Consider the following 21,539-nt stretch of genomic DNA (forward strand, 5'->3'; position numbering starts at 1 on the left):
TTGGACAATACGGTTAATAAGGTTATCGAGAAACTGTGGATAACTTGAATACCTAAGTGAATTTGATATAAGCATACAAGCTTTTGGCTGTAGATGTGCTATTTAATAAAACAACTAGGTATAATAAGATTAATACTTTTATTAAATACTTCTTTATGATACTATTTGTGATTACTTACATACAAAAATGGTATAAAAGTATAAAAAAAAATCTTTAAATATAAATCGTATTAGTTTTCTTAAACAGCTTTAGTTTCGGCGTCCGATACCGATATCGGATCGGATAATTTGAAAACGCTCTTAGAAGCAAGAATTTTGCAATCTTTTATTTACAAGGGTGTTTAGTTGCACTTGCCGAAATATTCTCGAATCATTTCGTGTTGCCTTGTAGTGACATAAGTTCCTTTGCCTTTTAAGCTTTAAATAAAGATATCAAATTATAACTTATGGTATCGAATTATAACTTAGCATAACACAACCTGGAATGGTTATAAAACATCTTTTAGAAAGACCGATTATATAGTATCACAATTTTAACCAAAGCCAATAATAATTATCTTAGTTTCTACGAGATTTTGACAATAGGAATCGAATAAGAAATAAAATTGCACATTTAAATAAAGGACCCAGTGGGGTTCTACAATATAATTACCAGATCAGTAGTATAACTAGGCTTTCCGCGCCGGGTTTCAGAATAAAATTGACTCATCAATTTCCGGCGATGTCTTACCGATCTTTTAGGATTATTGATTGATAGTTAAAATATACTCAGCGGAAATATACTGTCAAAAATCTGGCCCTCAAATGTATGCAGTGCTAGGTAATTTTGTATGTAGAGTAGCCCAAATTTAGTGCCGCTGAGTATATTTCTTTTTCTCCGCTAAATGTGTACAAATTCCAGGTAGGTGATTTAGTGCTCGATCACACTTTCACCGGACAATGAACCACTAATAACGCATGTTCTTGTACATATTATCCTACTTATATTATAAATGCGAAAGTTTGTGTGTGTGTGTTTGTTACTCCTTCACGCTAAAACGGCTGGGCGCATTTGGATGAAATTTGGTACGTAGATAGCTGGACGCCTGGAATAACACATAGGTAATTTTTATTCCGATATTCCCACGGGATACGGATAAAATTTTGAAATTTCAACCGCTACGTTTAGAGTCATGAAATGTACAGTTGTTCTTAATACAACCTTAATGAAGACCACAATATAAATTTTGGGAATTCCCAGGGAAATTTTGTAAAATCCAGGAATTTCAATTGTAACTAACAGATCGAATAGTGTTACGCGTGCGAAGCCGCGGCTAAACTCTAGTATGTAATATTTTACCGGGTGGCTGTTAGCTTCGAGCGTCATCTCTATGCTTTAGCTAGTTAACAGAAAACAGGCGATACGTCTGGTTGCGTCAACATACACCAATACACTGGCATCGGCATGGATGACCGCTCTTTTTACGCTGGAGCGGTGTCAGACGCTGTGCGAGACTGCGATGTATCCGACGAAAATTTCTCACTGGACAAGAGTCCGATGCATGTACACTGCGAGTTCGGTAAAATGGTCACTTGCTCAGTGAAAATGCGGTCTAATGCGTCCAAAGTCACGACTAAGTTCTCTCCTCGTCGCTACGGCCCTTAACGCATTGTGGAGAATTTTGGAATTCGTGCAGCATGCTCGTCATAGGATCGCGGTGGAAGGTGTTAAGTGAGTCAGCTTTGGTTCTCGTTACTGGGCGCCGTAGTAGATGAGCGGGCAGTACTCTATGAGCGCCTGCAACGCGCGGATCTCGCAGGCGAGGTCGGTGACCGCGGGGGGCGTGGCCACCAGCGTGGGCGCGAACACCGTGCTCAGGTTGTGAGCGCCCATCTTGTTCACCGCCGCCATTTGGGTCACCCTGACAATATGACAATACACATACAAAATCAAACTGATTGTTTTTTTTTTACATTAAACTGATCGTGACTGACCCCTATTTCAACTGGTGTAAAGTGCAGATGAGGCCAAAGCTTTATAATATGCTATGTAGTGTTATAAAAAAAAGCTATAACTAGCACATATGAATGTTTAATAAGGTTTTGTTAAAAATTACGTTTTTAATACAGTCGAGTGCAATGTGGACTTGTCTAACCCTTCCAAAATATCTACTACAGACACTTATTCCGACGTAATAAGGCCGTGGTAACATATTTTGGAGTGGTTCGAACATTCATACATATTTTTTTGCACTTGACTGTACAAGCTTTTTTGCTAATTGTACTTTTTCTTGATTGTACTTGCATTGTCATCTAAACTACATTCCGTACCAAATGTCAAGCTGATGTCATTAACCATTGAGGAGTTAACTCCTGCGGAGACGATCCTGGCCGGAACACCAAGATGTCACTACTAGATTATTGTATTGTCACCAGATTTACATAAGTATGCCAAATATCAAGTCAATCCGACCACTGGAAGTGGTTCAAATTTAAAATTTGACCCATACTAACAGGGCAAGTTAAAATAAAAGAAGCGCTGGTAGTTAAGGGCGCTAAGGGGGGGGGGGCGTTCCGCCCCGGGCGGCAATATTCCATAATAAATAATACTGAATAATATCTAGATAATAATATAATTTCACTTCACCTAAACAAGAGGGCCGCAAATTTTTTTCCGCCCCGGGCGGCTGATGCCCACGCTACGCCACTGCTTTGTGGCCTGCTTACAGAATAAACTTTTTTTTTACCTGTATAGATGCTGCACCATATACTGCAGGCAGTTGTAGTGCGCCTTAGGAAGTAATTCCAGGCATCCTCGCAGCAGAGACACCTGATCAGAGGGCGTCTTGAGCTCTGAAACGTTTAAATCGCACTAATATAATAAATGCGAAAGTTTGTTAGTGTGTATGTTTGTTAGTAACGGATTTGGGTGAAATTTTGTATGGTATTCGCAGTCAGCAGCGTTAACATCTGACACAAAAAAAGCTTGCACAACTGTATTTCTAGGGCCAATAACAATGAAAGACTGATTCGGTTCTTTGCCTTTTTGCAGAAATATTATTCCCAAATGTGTGATTTGCGGATTTGCCAACTATCTCAGAAACCATATTATTTTCGGAACTTTCATAAAACAAACCTAAACTAACATACTGTGTTCTATAAAACTTCGAGGAGATATAGGTACTGAGAATAAAATTTGGTTTCGGAAAAAATTTAGAGTCGGGAAATAAAACAGTCGGCAAATGAAACAATCGGGAAAAAAAACCTGGGAAAAGGCAGGATACCGACTATTTGTAGTACCTACAGTCAAGTGCAAAAATAAGTATCTAATCGAAACACTAAATGTTAAAAGTCCGTTTCGACTATTGATGAACGCTGGGACTATAGAAACCTGAGTTTACACGGTACTTATTTTTGAAACTTTGGATAAGTTCATATTTTTACATTTGACTGTACCTAGCGTATTTAAATTTGCGTGTACTGGAAAAGGGTTAAAAAGAAGCCGTTACTCACGCGAGGCCTGCACGAACTTGGGATGCAGGTCGTAGGTGACCAGAGGCACGGGCAGCAGCCGCAGGTACAGCTTGAGAGTTCCGGCCACCACGTTGATGTTGCTGAACTGGCTCAGGTCGGTCGCTTCGCCGTCTAATTATAATTATAATAATAATATGCAACGAGATGAACGGGTCACTCACTCAATTGGGTAGTTTCATGGGGGAAAAGAATGGGGGAATTGCAAAAAGTGATGACTTTTCCTATTGGACCAATACGAAAATCAAGGTAAACAAATCAGCTATTTCAATAGAACTCAAACTCACAACATTTATTGACATAAAAAACACACTACATCACAACAAAAACACAGTAAAAACATAAATAGAAGAAGAGAGAAAAATTAGAGACAAGTAAACCTCAGCACCTCACCATCACCAGCCTCAATGAATCCCAATGATTTTTTTTCCCAATTTTCGTATTGGTGCCATGGAAAGAAAGAAAGAAAAAAGAAAAGTTTATTTTGGCTCCAAAAAGTACCACCTAAAACTAAGACTAGAACTAGCACTAAAACTATGTTACTAGGTGACACGGCAGGATACCAAAAAGGGTCTCCACTCAGCATGTGTTGCCGCACATTATGTGCAGTAACGCTGGTTTTCTGTGGAGCCCAAACGTTAAATAAACATGTATGCATGAGCCAGTTCCTTTGCCCCAGTCAGACGGAGAAAAGTTATTCAGTATGGCCGTCTTCGTCCCTTTTTGCTATTCCTGATAACCTTTTAAAAATCATCGTGTATAATTTAAATATTATTTTAGTTCGACAGTTGATAATATTCTGATTATATAGATATTCGACATGTATTTTTTAAACAAATAAAAACCGGCCAAGAGCGTGTCGGACATGCCCAAGATAGGGTTCCGTAGCCATTACGAAAAAAACAAGTAATATTTTTCTAGGGATTTCGTATTGTGTAGTGTACGGAATCTTCCAACTTTAGGTATATTTTATACCTTAGGCTTATTTACTCTAACTATTTACTAATATTTTTCAATCAATTGTATCTATCCGTTATAATTTTCCTCGTAAATTTGATAATATACTTACTACCATTCTGATTTTTTTTAAAATTTTTCCATTTATCAGTTAAGATTTTAGAGGGAGGAGGGGGGACGCTCGATTTTAATGAAAATTTGAACTTTAAAGTTGAATATTTCGCAAACAGATCACTGAATCGAAAAATTATGCTGGCAACCCCGCAATAGTTTTATAAGACCTATCCAACGATACCCCACCCACACAATAGCAGTGGCGTGCCTAGGGTATCAGACTATGGCAAGCCGAGAGATATAATTTAGTATTTTTTATAATTTAATGTACCTACATCCATCTTGTTGCCGTAAACTTCAATCTTCAGTTTGGACGAGCTTGCTTACCAAAGCGCACTGAAGGCATGCTATTACTAGATAGAATTTTGCAGACATACACTTGGAGTCCACACAAGGGACAATTTGGTCCGTTTCCAAACTCATTCTCTCCCACAGGCACTGCACTTTACACCGCACTAGAACCAGAATACCTAAGCACTTATTTATTTTTTGAAATGATTGCATCAAATCACAACGCTACGCTACGGCCCACGGTTCGAAATAAACAATCATGAAGTTAGTTAGAAGTTAGTCATCTCGCCCGCACTCGCGTCGCGTTCCAAACCAAACCAGATTCAAAATTGCAAAGAAAGTGCTACATATGCAGCTATACATAGATATTTGCAAAACTAACGTTTTCCTAAGTATGAAGAGAGCGTTTGGAAGCCCCGTAAAAGCCCACGAGAGCGAGCGAGATGTCATGCTATTTACAATGTACGCCACTATTGCCGCGTAGACTCGCCGCGCCGCCGCCGGTCGCAATCAGCGCCACTAGCCTTGCCGCGGATTACGCAATTTTTAGTATTTTACGTAAAATAAAGCGCGCTAAATTATTAAAGTGATTTTATTAGAACTTTTTTTCTCGTTTGGTTGGACGTTGTTCGGTTTATAAGGCAAGCCCGGCTTTTGGGCTTCTATGTAAGGATCGCCACTGCACAATAGGGACAACACACTTTGAAAAAAAAATACACCCCCACTCTACGTCTATGGGATTTTTTTTTGTTTTATTTTACCACTTTGTCGGCGTAACTGATATGTATATTTATGCCAAATTACAACTTTCTAGTCCTAACGGTCTCTAAGATTCGCCGCGGACAGACAGACAGACAGACGGACAGACAAGGCGAAACTATAAGTGTTCTTAGTTGACTACGGAACCCTAAAAATGGCAAAGATGAAGCGCATCAAAGTTCGGGAGTGGGTGCTAAAGGATTTCGTATTGTGTACGGAATCGTCCAAGTTTACGTATATTTTATATCTTAGGCAGGCTGCTATTTATTCTTAAACTACTAATAATTCTCAAGCAATCTTAGCCGTTATAAATCTGGGCGACAAAATGACTTTTTATGCTCTAGTGCATAAGTCAAGCATTTAACCCACATAGTGAAACTCAAGCATTAAACCCATTTTCCCCTCGATGTGTCTATCCACCCTCGCCGTACCGGCTCGGGTGGCTATATGGACGCCTCAGCTAAAATAGTTCTTTTTATGCTCTGGTTGTACAATCTACTATTTTACTTTTATCCATTTTGAAGTCAAAAACATAAAATGACATGAAAATCGAAATACCTTTGTCAAAAGCCATTTTCAAAGCCTCTATCTCATCAGCGAACCCAGACACTCTGTATATGCCTTCCGAGTCCATTCCTCTTGCCTCTATTTCATTGACACACTTCCGAACGACGAACGGGAGCGTGCTGGAGTGGGCATTGAGCAAGGTCGTGAGGTCTATGCCGAATACACCTCGGAGCTTCTTCAAATCTGGCACGCAGTGGTTGGGTACGCGCTCTGAGCATTTTGAATGCGCTATGAAACCGCAGTCTGACAACAATAGAAAATGTTAAAACTATGCCAATATTGCTTAGATTTTTTTTACATAAAATCGCTTATCTATAGAAGTACTCTTGGTTTTTGGTTTATTATAGGAGACCAAGTGGTTATGATATGAATGAATGTTTAAACAGTTATTTTTATATTCAAATATATTTTTATTGAAAAGAAATGCAAGCATTTTTTGATGATTGTACTAGCAATGTCGCGTATAAAAAGGGAAAATTTCAGCTCAATCGACACCTGGAACTGGCTGAAATAATTTGCAAATTTTTAAACTACTTACAAATATATAATCTTATAAAACCAAAGTTAAATCAAAGCTTGTAAAAAATAATCAACCAATTGAACATCTTTGAAATTCAATTCTTAGACAAATTGTCATGCTATAATTGTTCCAATCATTTATTTAACTTTTCAGAGCTCGAGTACTAATTAAAATAGTGATGCCCTGATGCGTTACTGATTCGATTTCTTTTAACAATCGATTTTATTAATGAAGAAGTTTTAATCGATTTAACACATTCATATTTTATTTTTGCTCAACATTTTGCATTGTTTTATAAACATTCACATGTGTTTCAGTTACTTTATCTTACATATTAAAATAAACCATTTATGTTAAGTTAATATGGTTTATCACTTCCGACGGTAATTTAGTAATTTTGACAATTATGAAGCAGCAAAACTGGACGCGGCAGGGACGCCAGTTTGTTGTCACTCACAACGAGACGCCCGTGGTAGGTATAATTAAAAATAGTATTAAAGTGCCTATTTTAGTTGTTTTAACTTTTTAATCCCTAAAGGCATATTAATGTATTTATTATTTTTAAATAATTTTGATATAAAATATAATCACAATAATTTTAAATGTATGTTTTATTTATAAAATCGATTTACTTCAAAACAGTTTTTATAGTCTATGGTCATTCATTACAAATGGGAAATCACTAAGTGGGCGGTACCCGTCCATGAAGTACGGTATTCTCTGTAGTACATTGTACAGAAAATTATTGTAAAACTTCATGTACGTGATCTGTCAAAAGTTAAATAAACGATTGGAACGACTATAACTATAATGCTTCTCTCACTCAGTTAAAGAGTCTTAAAGGTTGACTGCTCCAGATCCCAATGGTTGTTGAATGTGTTTATTTATTTATTTTTGTACAATAACGGGTTTACATATAAGTATACATAGTCTAAGTTGTGTTTGTCCAATGTTATTTTACAATCCCCATGCAGGAACTTACTCAGTTAAGTAATTATCATTACCTTCACACTTCACCCCTTGAGCAGTGAACCCCCATAGAAAGTTTGCGCACAGTTCACACCAGTTCAGCCCTTTAAATGTGTGAATCTTAAAGCTATGGGATTTGGTGTACTTGATGAGCAGAGGGTTATCTTCGAACGATGGAGTGAGGTCGAAGCTTGGCCTCTTTTCAAACTCTAAAGTATTGGATTCTTCAGTCTTAACTATTGGAGTTGGTCTGGTGACTCTGAAAAAGTTACACAGGAGCTACAAAATTGGGAAAATTGAGGCATAAGAAAAGGGTATATATTAGTGATGAGACGAATATTCGTGAAATTCGCATTATTTTTCCATATTCGCATTCGCATTCGCAAAATTTCTGCCAATGTTTTGCAAATATAAATATCAGAAAAAAATACAATTATTAGATAATAGTAGGTTAATAAAATCAAAATACATTAATTTCTTTTGTTTTTTATACAACAAATAATAAATTAACCTCGTAATCACATTATCAGTCTTCACTTAATCATTTGGTATTATTTATTTATTTACTTTGTGATACATTCGTAAACTCGGAAAATCTGAACAAAATAAAAGGAACGCACTTTGTTTGAACGAGACTGCCATAGACAATTGGCGCCAGAACGAAAAACTGATTATTCGCATTCACATTCGGGAATGTCGGTAGCAGATATTCACATTCGCATTTGTTTATGATCATAAAATGACTTTTGTTACATCACTAGTATGTATACAAACTAGAGATGCACCATTACAGATTCTACTGGTTACAAAAGTTTGGATGGTGATGCGGGGTTAAAAAGAAAAACCGGCCAAGAGCGTGTCGGTCACGCCCAAAATAGGGTTCCGTAGCCATTACGAAAAAATTAAGTAATATTTTACTAAGGATTTCGTATTTTATACGGCATCTTCCAAGTTTAGGTATATTTTATACCTTAGGCTGCTATTTACTCATAAACTACTAATAATTCTCAAACAAACTTGGCCGCTATAGTTTTCCTTGAAAGTTTGATATACTTACTACCATCCTGAATTTTTTCATTTTTTTCCACCCACCGGTTTAGATTTTAGAGGGGGGGGGACGCTCGATTTTAATGAAAATTTGCACTTTAAAATTGAATATTTCGGAAACACATCACTGAATCGAAAAATTGTCTTAGCAAACCCCTAATGGTTTTAAAAGACCTATCCAACGATACTCCACACTATTGGGTTCAATGATAAAAAAAAAATTACCACCACTTTACGTCTATGAGAAGTACCCTAAAAAAATTTTTTTTAAAACTTAATTGTACCATTTTGGCAGCATAGTTTACTTATATATCCGTGCAAAATTACAGCTTTCTAGCATTGATAGTCCCTGAGCAAAGACGCGGACAGACAGACAGACAGACATGGTGAAACTATAAGGGTTCCGTTAAGTGAGCCATTTTGGCTCCGGAACCCTAAAAAGGGTTAAATTTTAAATGTTACTCACTGCTGCTTTTGTGACAAAGTGTTCAGCTTCCTTCTATTTAATGTAACATAAGGGCTTTCAGTGTAACTGGTCCGCGAGTTGATCATCTCCAGGATATGACGAGCTCGCAGCTCCATGTGCGTTGTAATGAGCCCATCAGCCACCAAGTCATAGATACTGTCATATCTCTTGTCCTTGATGTAGTGAGTGCCATCATAATATAATTTATAATGGTGGATTTTGTCATTAAACCTATGTGAGAAGAAAAGTTGGGATAATTTGCTGTTTTACATTGTATGTTTTGATTTTGTTAATCCGAAGTGACTTACCTCCACGTTAAAGTATAAAAATCATTAAACTCATTCCCTTTTCTAATAAGAAATGCCCCGTTCGGTTCATTTTCCAAGCGTAAAGTAGCTTCTTTGTGACCCATGATGCCATGGTATTCTTTCCCGTAAAACTCAGGTTTATCCGTACAGTTGTCGCAAATTATACAGTACGGCTTAGGTGCTTCTAATTGGATACGGTATACTGTGAAATAAATGTGTACGCAATGAGTAATTGCATAGTTACAAAGCACCTTTCACGTAAAGATCGATATGAGCACCAAACACTTACACTCAGGTTTCCAAATATTTCTAAGGTTTTCCATAGTCAATATTTATTTAAGCTCTCGCCTGGGATTTGTTTCATCAGTTTATCTTTTATGCGTCAAGGTGTAACGGAAATTTAACGCGGAAATGAGTTAAATAGAAAACGTAAACAAATCGGCTTCTGACAGATATGACTTGACTTGACTGACACTGACGTGACGTTCCGACCGTTCCGTTCCGTCCGATAACGTTTACGAAGTTAGCTATGTTGATTTGAAGGACACAACGAAATGAGAAAATAACAATTTCTTCTGTGCCTGGAAGCTGAACACTATTTCATAACGTAATTCGTCACATAATAAACTCAGGATTGTGTCTCTGGTTGTCTTCTGCTAAGAGTTTTTATTGGACTGTTAGGGGCTGTTTCACCATCCATTGATTAGTGTTAAGTGACGGTTAAATGCAATGCCGTCTCCGTCTATTCGAACAAAACAAATAGAGACGGCATCACACCTAACCGCCAGTTAACACTAATCAATGGATGGTGAAACAGGCCCTTAATGTAACAATAGAGTAACATCAGTTTGATCTGCTTTAACTTTAGTTCACAAACAATGAGTTTCAACTCGAGGTTTTTTGAGTTTTTTTTTCTAGTATGGTGTATTTTGCCATTTTTTTGGCCACCATCCCTCTACTTATCCTCTTTAGTCTTGTTTTTGTGAGTCAGTCACTGTTAACCAATTTGGCTTGATAATGTATTAAATTTAAATAAACTGCACCTCACCAATATAGCTCTGAAAGTGTTCACTATTATGGCGATTTTCCACCGGCGAGGCGAGACGAGACGAGAATTGAAATTTGTATGCATTTTCGCGCGCCCGCCGCGAGCCGCTGCGGGCCGCCGCGGGCGCCGCCATACAAATTTCAATTCTCGTCTTGCCTCGCCGTTGGAAAATCACCTTTACTGTAGCATAATACTAAATCGTCACCCGGTAGAAGGTATCTGCGACATGGAATCATCAAAATAATCTCGACGTGCGCGCATTTTTCTCATTTACCATGCACCACCAGCAAAACACAAAGTTACGTTTACCCTGATAAGCACGTACGCATATATAAATATTTACGAGTAAATAAATATAGATTGTAGTTGAAATAAATTTAAACAGACGTGCAATAATAAATTTCGACTTAACATCCGACAAGTATGCGGGCTATCCCTGAGACTATCATATTTATCTTCTTATTTTATGTTTTAATTGTTCAGACCAGAACAAGGTTAGCAAGTTTGGAGGTTTGTGATAGTAATATTTCCACTGTTTGTAGGTATACTCAGCTTGGAAAATCGCTAAAGGTCTGCTAATATTTCATTTTGCTTGAGAATAGGAGCTGTTTGTTAGGTCTGTTTAGCTGGTAGTATGTGTCTACATACTACGTGAGGAGGTTTCAATAGGGATCTTCACGGTAAAATAAAGGTTAGCCAGGGGAGAAATGCTAATACCAAAGGCATAAGAATAATTGGACAAAAAGTATAAGAATAATTGAAATTCTAACCTTAAAAATACCTCTGAAATTTACGTCATTAAAATATTTAAAAAAACTTTATTTTTTTAGCCCATGTTTTAGAGAATTGCCGCGCGCGACACATCTCAATACTTTTACAATTGAGGTTAAGAAACGCTGACCTAATGACATTATCTTATTAGTGTCAGGCTAGCTAGTGGAATGACGGTAAATAAGAGCTAAATATTGTTATGATGATGAATCGATAAGATTTGAAAGGAGCTGACAAGGGATTTGGACCCGCTTGAGGATCTGACTTTTGAATCTTTACCCATCTCTACAACACACTACTATTTTAGCACGAGGTGCGTTGTGAGCAGTGCCGGTGTTAGCACTTCCAGCGCCCTGGCCGAGATTTCCACGTGGCCCCAACTTGGGAATTTTCTAGTAGCTACCTAAGTATAGGCTTCGCTCAATGAGCGAGAGGATAAAAGGGGGCAAGGCGCCCCTTTAAGTCTGGCGCCCTGGGCGGTGCCGCTGCTATTGGTTGTGAGTACTGTTAGCCAATTTGGCTTGAAACTGTGAATTTAATAAAGCTGCAATGTGCCTCACCTTAGAGCTCAATAAAAGCGTTCGGTATGTAGGTAGTTAAACAACTAAATAGTTGCCCGGTAGAAAGGCGCTTGGGGCGCCATAATGAACTTGTCTGGTTTTTGACGCATTAGTAGATTTTGATTTTGTTCAAACATATAATTTATCTATTAAGTACCTATAGTGCGATTTGACTAGGCATACAACTTACCAGAAAGTATGTTGGTGGTAATACGAGGAATAAGGGGTCAAATTGACAAAGTCGAAAGCTTTTGTCATACATATCCATGTATGAAGCTGATGATGGTACCTATACGTTTATCTACATGTTATTTTTACATAGGTAGGTGTGTTTGCTTAGTCCTTTCTGTTCTTCAGGGAAATGATTATTCATTAAAGAAAAGTTATAGATACGGTTGTAAACTACCTTTTCAATTATTTTTGAAAATGTAGGGATTAGTGCCACATCGTCTAAAAGTATGCGGGCCAACCTTGAGACTATTATTTATTTTCTCATTAATTACGTTTAATTGTTCAGATCAGTACTAGGTTAGCAAGATATTTCCTCTGTTTTTATAAGCAGCTTTCAAAATCGCTAAAGATTTACTCGAGAAAAGGAGTTGTTGTTAGGCCCGTTTATCAGTAGCCGCTGATGTAACAAGTAATTACTGTGTGGGAGGAGGTTGCAATAGGGATCACTCTTCGGGTAAATTAAATGTTAGCCTGGAGACCGATGTTTTTTTAATATATAAGAGGAGAAAAACGAGCACGCGGGTCACCTGATGGAAAGAAATCACCGCCGCCCATGGACACCTGCCAACACGAGCGGTGTAACAGGTGCGTTGCCAGCTCCTTGAGAGACTGATAGGTTCATTTTTTAAAGATCTCTAAGCTGTAAGTCTGAAGGAATTTAGAGATCTCTCCAGACAAATGTTACGCCTGCGAACTGAAGTCATAAGAGACACAATTGGGAGTTGTCTTTATGCATTCTAGCGGCCAAACTTCGATGGCACGATGCAAAACGTGAGGGACGTCCCCGTGCTAGATAGTTTCCTCTATTTTTGATGACTAGGTGGCGCTAGCACTACTATAGCAGTTTTTGAGTTTTTCAATCTAGCAATGCTGTAGTTTCGATGGGACTGTTGCGATGATTAAAAAAACCGAAACATGTTATTGACTTAATTAATATCTACATATGGGTTCTTTCACGCAATCAATCATGGCGCACGCTTTATAAAGTGAATAACCTAAACAAAAAGTTGGAAAACCCCGACTTTGTCACTGCATATCTCTAAAACGGCTGAACCAATTTTGATGAAACATGTCTAAAAAGCATCGCTCGAAAATCTTCGTTCAAGTAAAAAAAACCGCATTTAAATCGTCCACCCGCTTAAGAGCTACGGTGCCACAGACAGACAGACACACACACATAGACACACATAGCGGTCAAACTTATAACACGTTACCCTCTTATTGCGTCGGGGGTTAATAAAATTACATTTACAATGCACGTGCTCGGAAAGTGCCTCTTGACGTGGGTCAACATTTATAGAAAATTAGTGATTCCTGCACGCATCCACAAGTGTGCCGTAAAGTTGTATGGATTTTACTTACCGCACTTGTGCGGTAAAGTAACTTTTTAAATTGCCAAATTATGTCTAAACTATTGTTAAAAAAATAAGTCTAAAGAGTCGTTATAGTTAGGCTTTGAACAAATAAGAAAACGTTTGATGCAACCAATGAATATTTACTGATAAGATAATACAGATTAATCGCGACAGAAAAGAGAACGTTAATTATTTTTTTTCATGTAAACTCGTATTTTAATTCCGTCTAAAGTTATGAAAAAAAAGGAAATAAATCTGAGTCCAATTCGGACCGTGCAACATCAAGCGCGCGCACTCGAAGTTAACCAATGAGCTCCAGTGCGCGCGCACGACGTAGCACGAACCAATCATGGTTACCCGTTCGCGCCTGTCATGAAACCCGCCAAAGTAATGTCCATAAGTTCAGTCCGGTGAATTAATTTTTGATGAGTAAATTAAAATGAAGAGTTTAACTGATGAAATTTATATCTGACTTTACGCCGCCTTACGTCCTTCACGAAGTACATATTGTCAGTGACAAACTCAACGCTGAACAAAATACGTGAACTATAATATACATAACTAAGTTAATAACATCTTAAATTGATAGAATAATCTACTTTTACACAATGGATATTATAACATCTACCGGTATGTCTTATTCTTATTTATTTGCTTTTATCTATTAAAATTAGTGAACCAATTTTGATTAATTACAGTTCCAAAGCTAAAAAATCTCAGATTTACGGTAACTTTTTGTTAACAGCTGGTAGATTAGATACATAATACATATACTTGATGATAATTTACTATTACACGGATTTTTATTCACGGTTGCACTGATATTTAGCATTATAGGAGCGTGCAGGAGATAAAGGACTAGCCAATATAAGTGTGGAAATGTCAAGCAAAAAGAGCTAAAATTAATCATAAAAAATCACGATACTAAAACAAAGTTCCTTTACCTATCATTAGTAGCTGTAGCTGCTAATCTTCTGAGTCAATGATCGTTATCAAAGATGGTTTAATAAAGTGTATACGTTAACGATTTTGGTTTGGCGTGCATATCGGTATGTATATCTACTGCTGCTACTGTAGTAAAAGGAGTATGGCAAATAAATGATGTAGTCACTGCCTCGATTTTTTTCCTCGCTTAATGCATTGTAAAACGTTGTATGATATACGTGTCAAAAGTAGGAAAATTCCAACTCGTGCCGGCTCAAAACACTCGCTTCGCTCGTGTTTCAAGTTCTCCGCCACTCGTTGGGAATTGCCTACTTTCCGCACTTGTATCATAAATAACTATTATCACCAATCTTATTAAATGGATTGGAACAACAGAGACGTGGTTTTTAAACAACACAACTTGTTTTTATGAATTAAATTCGGGCTTTGTTCCGCGTACCTTGATTTTAACGAAGCTTGATACTTCAGTACAAACAAAAACCGAATTTAATTCATAATACAACTTGTTTTTTTTTCATTACTGATCCTTATACTAATAGGTTATGGGCACAGTAAGGAAGTTTTATCTATGATATAGGGTCCTTTTTACTATGTATCTGATGTCAGTGATATACGAAAAATAACAAGTATTATTGAATTTAAATATCTGTTTACTCAAATGTAAAAATATGTAAAAATTCATTGTTTAAATAAATATACCTTTGAAAATATGGCATCAACAATTTTGACTGTTTAATTACATTTTTGTAAACCACAAAGTTATTTTTTAAAGTATTTTTTTTATACAATAAACAACGTTACTCAGTATTAGATAACTTTACCATTATCCTCGGCAAAATGCGTTAATCGTGAGAAACTCATCCTTTGTGGCAAAATCACGATTTCTAGTGTTATACAAATAAAATGGATTTATTATTAGTATGAAACGTGCCATTGTTGTATAGTATAGGCACTACTGTGCTAGAATAAAATAACAAGAATGAAAGAAATCTTCCTGTTAGTTTGCTTGTTTTGTTACCTTTTCACGACGAAACAGATTTCTCGTTGGGATCTACAGAGAATGCTCTTACTTAGCCCAGAGATTTCCGAATGGTGCCCCCGCGGCGCCCTAGGGTGCCATGGTAAAGTGCTTACTCATGGGCACCGCGAGGGGCGCCCGCTAACCTGGAAACTTAGATAATCTGGTGGAAATTGAGTTGTTAAGGCGCCAAGACACTGCTAGTTATTTGTACCCTATTTCAAGTCTCTTTCTAGCTGCAAGGACGCCGTGACGTAATACTAAGCCTTTAGGTGCGACGTAGACTGGGAAAGTTTGGGAACCTCTGACTTACCTAGCCTATTCTCAAAAGCCATAAGAGTAGGTACTTAAAAAACATTGTCCCCAAGGTAAAAAATTCAACAGCTGTAGATTCTTAATTATTTGATGTTGTAGGTAAGTACCTAAGTCTACCTACTTCTTACAGTCGAGTTCATAAATTTGTGAGCAAAAATTTTATCACAAATATCTGAACACGTTTCTACGCCAAAACAATAGAGTCGTGTTCAGTTATTTTTGATAAAAAATTTCACAAGTTTATTTACTCGACTGTTCATATTGGCTTCGCAGCCAATCCTTCATTACTTTTTAGAGATAAACAAGCAGCTCCATCGAGACTTGGCTAGTTTTTTACAGAATGTTTTTGGTGGGATATTCTTTTTCGGGAAAGACTTACGTGTAAAAGTGGGACGGAATTTGCTCGCGATGTTCGGACTTGCGCTGATAAAAATACCTTAGTTTTCGGAACTATGAACGCACATCAACGTCTCAATGCCACCAGAAAACATTCAGATATTTAAGTAGGCACTCTTCTGTCACACGGAAACGATAAGGACAGATAAAACTCTGCAGGAGGCATTCGCTAAGGTTGTCGGGACTTATGTTAGTTAATGAAATTCAGTGATAAAAATGAACTGCAAAGCATATAAAAGGTAAGCGTACCAGTCCTCATTCAGTATCACTTGCGCCGGCATTTGAACTAATTAACAAATATTAAAATTAAACACTTTTTAAAATAATGTGTTTCGTCAAATTTGTTTTGGTTTTGATCGTGAATGTTTTTGTTCTTAGTGGTGGGTGGGTGATCAACGAGGTTGATTTTCCGAGTCTTCAGGGTAAAGGACTGGACCCGGAAGACGGGAATGATGTGGAAGAATTCAACGAATTAAGATTCAGTTTGATTTATCCGGGTTAGTCGATCATTTTATAATTTTAAAATTTTAAATGAAAAAAAAAACTGGCCACGTGCGAGTCGGCCATGCGTTCGAGGGTTCCGTAATTAATTATAGGTACCTACCTCTATGAACATTCATTGTACCATTGCGCCTAAGCGAAATGTACGCAGTGTCGGGCCATTTTACATTGGATACTGACGGACAGATATAAAAAATAATATTTTCAAATTTTTCTTATTGGTTCTGTTGAGAGCTACATTCATAAAAAAAAGAAACTATAGGAATATAACTACGGAGTACTTAGTTGAAAACAAGTCTAAAATAAATATATGTAAAATGCGTGCATCATAAGAAAAAGGTACCAATCTTAATATCTTTTAGGCACGAAATGGTGCGGCGCTGGCAACGTGGCCGACAGCTACGACGACTTGGGCTCTTCCCGGGAGACCGACAAGTGCTGTCGCGCGCACGACTTCTGCCCCGACGTGATCTCCGCTGGCGAGACCAAATATGGACTCACTAACAGCGCATTCTACTCGCGGTGAGTTTGCCACGCAGTGTAAAGACTGTCCACGATAAAATCCGGGCATGCCTGATCTGGTGTATCTTTAGCACTTTTTTTAAGTAATTAGTGGTTATGAAACTACATAATAAAAATATAATCATAATAAAAAGTTAGGGCGTTTGTAAGTTTTAGCTTTATGTATTAGACTGTGCTTAAATTATTTTATACAGCGTCTTCTGACGGTCTTTTCTAGGTTTTTATGTAAAGTTTATATATATATTTGTTTTAATTGGACAATCCACTTTATAGCTTATAACATTGTCTTTTCACGACAGCTAATATTTATCGAACTGACTTCAGATTGAGGTAGTTTGGAAGTGTTTTACCTTTGGTGAATTTGCCTTTTTGACAGAAAAATGCCTCCCATATAAAACTACTTTTAGTGTTTGGATTAGAAAGTTTTTCCTGGTATACCGAGAAATGCTGTCTGTCACGTACACGACCTCTGCCGTCTGCCTCTGTTTCGAATGGCATCCCAAGGAGCCCAACGGGTAGCAATTTGGGCCCATCGTTATGGGATCTTTACCATTCACCATGTTTTTGATCATCAGACTAAGCTGCGAATGCGACGAGGAATTCCGCCGCTGTCTGCGCACCGCCAGCACTAAGACTGCGAAGCAGATCGGCACCATCTACTTCAACGCGCTCCGGACTCAATGCTTCCGGGAAGACTACCCGGTGGTGGGCTGCACGAGACGCGGCGGGTATTACTTACTTAACTATCCTAATTTGTAGAGGTGAGACGTACAGTCAAGTGCCAAAATATGTATACGAAGCACTCTAAATTATGTCGGAATAAGAGTCTCTGGTACATATTTTTGAAGGGTGAGATAAGAACATATTTTTGCACTCGACTGTGATAGGCCAAATGCGTAACAAGTCTTCTGAGTACGTGTCGACAAAAAAACTTGATCCAGAAACTACGTCCATGAGTACGCTATTCAATAGGTAAAATACGTATTTTCGCATTTTTAAATGTTAGTTTTTGTTCGTTAGTCTGGTTACCGCCTGGTATCATCTATACATAATATAATAAATAGTATATAGTTGTATTGCTCTGAGGATGGACTCGGGTTGAGTTCGAAATACATCAGCGTAGTGTGGTGGTGGTGATAGTTGGGTTAGTGTGATTTGTGTGTGTTCTTCCAGTGTGGAGATGAAGGAGCTGCATGAACACACAATTGTTGTTTCGATTTAGCTATCATGGTCGTGGGTGAGCAAAAGTAATTGTTATAAGTTCATTGATTGGTAAGCGCCTGATTCAATTTAATGTTGGTAGCGTTGCGTTGGTAGTCACAAGAAAGCGCGATGTTGTTTGTTTCTACTAGGTACCTACATATAAAACATTTTCTTGTTTTACCAGGTGGTTAAACAGCAAGTGCCTGGAGCCCGAGTTTGACAAGAGCGGCGCGCGCGTATTCCAGTGGTTTGATGTGCCTAACTATTAGTAGGTACGGTCAAAGAGTTTAATTCATTGTCCACCATGGAACCAGTAACGTCATAGTGACATCGCATTAATTAACAAGGAAAGTCGTAATGACTTTTCCTTTGAAAAGGTTCCATGGTGGCCTATGTATTAAATTGACTGTACATTAGTTTTCATTATACTTACCTTATGTACCTATATGTATGAAGTTATTTATTGTATATATTTAGGTGATTAAATAAATATAAGAAACTTAGATAATAATAATGTTTACTTACTATATTTCGTCACTGTCACTTAAGTGGAAACTCGTCGACTCGTGTATACTTCCCATCCTCACCTACCTACCCAGTAGGTAGGTATCATCATGCTGTCCCTCTCGCTCTCGTATTAAATAGCATAAGTGTCAGAGGGACCGCACGACACGAACTTGGAGTTTAGAGTTTCGTAGTAGCCCTGCTGTAGGGGTCGCAGTTCTAACCTAAACTAACCTACTTTTCTACCTGCGGTTCGTTTCTGTAGAGTCACAGTTCTAACCTAACCTAACTTACTTTTCTGGTACCGTTTCGTCACTGTTGGGGTCTCAGTTCTAATCTAATCTACTTTTCTGGCTCGCAAGTCGCTGTTTGCCAACAAGTGCTCTGTAATGGCATTTAATATTATGGATTTTAATATTATTACTCGTAAGGTTTATGCCTTACTATATTAGTACAAACATATTAGGGATTTAGAAATGAAATGAAATGAAATGAAAATGTATTTATTCCAATAGCCAGAGCAAACATGCAAGAAGGTTAGAGACCTCCTAGTAGGTATGTGAAGATACCTGTGACAGGAGATCCCGCTCTTTTAGAATAAAATGTAATTATAATGACATGACTAATAACAGTAAGTAACTATAGATAATTTACTTATAATTATATAAAACAATCACATAGAGTATTAGGACATGTGATATTATGGCTTATGATTATTAGGACATAAGATCATTATGGCAAATGATCATTATGACAAAAGTATGATATGTCAAAAGTGTTTATGGCAAAAGTGTTATGGCATTTGACTTTAGGACAAACGAATTATGGATTACGAAAGAGACCCCTTTAATAGTTATGCCCCGTATGAGAGAGTCCCGCATGTATACCCTCTGGTCTGGTGCCTTTCCACACCATAAATAAGGTTATCCTATTCTGCAGAAATCTTAGAACTATCAAAGTAAACATGGTTAAAAACAATTAGGTAAACAATAGTTATTTGTGCAACAAGAGACCAAAGTTGTTTTTTGTTGCGAGTGTTGATTTTGAATCCCGACTAAGCGAAGGATTTTATAATTGAATCACGAGCGTCAGCAAGTGATTCTAGGTTAGAATCCTGAGAGCAGCCAGGGATTCAAACACGCGAGATGCAAAAAAACTTTAGTCTCGTATGACACATACAATTTTTCACCTCAGCAGCGAGAACATAATTTAATTGTAACATTAGAATAAAACCACATACATATACCTACCTGTTAACAAAACAAACACAATTTTATAAATATAATCCGATTACTAAGAAACAAATATAATAATCACATTTAAAACCCTTACTCAAAATGATACGTACAGTCGCGATTACATCTTTAAAAAGTCACCAGAAAGTTTTTTTTTTTTTTTTTTTTTTTCTGGCTCGCGCGGCTTGCGCATCCGCCACAGACGCGTAAAGGTAAGGAAACGAAATCAGTAGAAAATACGGGAATTTGGAATACGGAAAACGGAATTCAACAGGAGAAGATTACATGGGATTAAAACGGAAGAAATAAGATAAGTATTTTACATAGGTACACATGATAAATTAAATTTAGTGAGATGAGGAATACATATTAAAATTTTAATATCATTATTATTTATAAATATGTTTAATAAGTTATATATAGTTATGTCATTAGAGGCTAAAAGGACAGAGATGGATGTAGGTAATGGGACCTTGTAGGATGTAAGCTGTTCATAAAGGAAGGAGTTGTCATGGAGAGGACATGAGAGAAATATATGATTAGTGTCTGCAATGCCAAGCCACACTCACAAACATCAGACTCGATCAGTTTAAATTTAGCAAGGCTGGCGGAGTACAAACATGACCCAGTCTCATACGGATAAGGCAGCAGGTAGCTCTCTTACCAAATTTAAATTTGCCAACCAAGGTTTACACGGAATGCTAGGTTGAATAGAATAATAATATTTGCCCTTGATCTGGCAACTTTCAATCCACTTCTCTCTCCAGCTCTCTCTAAGAGATGACCAGCGAGAGCGGCCAGATCATGACTGTAATTCTTATATGGAAAAAGATCACCATCTTTAACAGCTTCATTGCTAGCCGATCAGCAATTACATTACCAGAAATATCACAGTGACTTGGAACCCAACCAAAAGACACTGAGTACCCCAAATCAGAACAATTGGCAAGGAGAGTTCTTAATTTGATAATGGCAGGGAATATTACTTTGCAGTTAAATGGGAATTTACTAAGAGCTTGAAGAGCGCTTTTTGAATCAGTTATAATCAAAGTTTTTTCTGAGTTTGGCAAGTAAGATATATTCCACGGCTTTAAGTAATCCAAAGCATTCTCCCGTAAATACTGACGTTCAGGAGGGAGTTTAATTTTCTGACTAATTTTGTATTGAGCATGGTACATGTCGCGAAGGATCGCGAACCATAAATATTTTGTTATAAGCAACATTATCCGAAGATTCAAATTGCCGCTATTTCTATAGTTGACTATGGTAAGCTGTCATTTGTTTTACATTCTTTGCATAGTTTACTTTCAAATGTTTCATACCAAATATAAAGTGCTAATAAGTTGTGATGTGATGTCCTGACTCCTGAGCTGATCTGAAAGCTAAGTCCTAAGTTCTAAGTTTGAAGTACTAAGTAGCTAAGTACC

At 37.4% G+C, this 21,539-nt stretch overlaps 2 protein-coding genes across 2 annotated transcripts; one reads left to right on the forward strand and one right to left on the reverse strand.

Annotated features, from left to right (window-relative positions):
- Window positions 1-119: 119 nt before the first annotated feature.
- On the reverse strand, window positions 120-9,954 carry LOC141431073 (beta-chimaerin-like). Its single transcript, XM_074092050.1, has 8 exons — window positions 9,798-9,954; window positions 9,509-9,710; window positions 9,201-9,431; window positions 7,723-7,946; window positions 6,190-6,441; window positions 3,493-3,624; window positions 2,727-2,832; window positions 120-1,901 (listed from the first exon to the last, which is right to left on the reverse strand). Exons 1-8 carry the CDS (start codon window positions 9,829-9,831, stop codon window positions 1,733-1,735), a joined length of 1,350 nt encoding a protein of 449 aa, XP_073948151.1. The 5' UTR covers window positions 9,832-9,954; the 3' UTR covers window positions 120-1,732.
- Window positions 9,955-16,427: 6,473 nt separating this feature from the next.
- On the forward strand, window positions 16,428-18,649 carry LOC141430797 (phospholipase A2-like). Its single transcript, XM_074091652.1, has 4 exons — window positions 16,428-16,644; window positions 17,011-17,170; window positions 17,746-17,898; window positions 18,558-18,649. The coding sequence occupies exons 1-4, from the start codon at window positions 16,473-16,475 to the stop codon at window positions 18,640-18,642; spliced, it is 570 nt and encodes a 189-aa protein (XP_073947753.1). The 5' UTR covers window positions 16,428-16,472; the 3' UTR covers window positions 18,643-18,649.
- The last annotated feature ends 2,890 nt before the right edge of the window (window positions 18,650-21,539 follow it).

This window comes from Choristoneura fumiferana, chromosome 9 (assembly GCF_025370935.1).
Source record: "Choristoneura fumiferana chromosome 9, NRCan_CFum_1, whole genome shotgun sequence".
In the NCBI taxonomy this organism is placed as follows: Eukaryota; Metazoa; Arthropoda; class Insecta; order Lepidoptera; family Tortricidae; genus Choristoneura; species Choristoneura fumiferana.

Coding starts and splice junctions, on each gene's coding strand:
- LOC141431073 (XM_074092050.1), bottom strand. CDS start 9,831: ATGGAAAACCTTAGAAATATTTGGAAACCTGAGT. Junction 9,432..9,508: donor TTTTATACTTTAACGTGGAG/GTAAGTCACTTC, acceptor CTTCTCACATAG/GTTTAATGACAAAATCCACC. Junction 7,947..9,200: donor ACTTTGTCACAAAAGCAGCA/GTGAGTAACATT, acceptor TAACTTTTTCAG/AGTCACCAGACCAACTCCAA.
- LOC141430797 (XM_074091652.1), top strand. CDS start 16,473: ATGTGTTTCGTCAAATTTGTTTTGGTTTTGATCGTGAATGTTTTTGTT. Junction 16,645..17,010: donor ATTCAGTTTGATTTATCCGG/GTTAGTCGATCA, acceptor AATATCTTTTAG/GCACGAAATGGTGCGGCGCT. Junction 17,171..17,745: donor AACAGCGCATTCTACTCGCG/GTGAGTTTGCCA, acceptor TTTGATCATCAG/ACTAAGCTGCGAATGCGACG.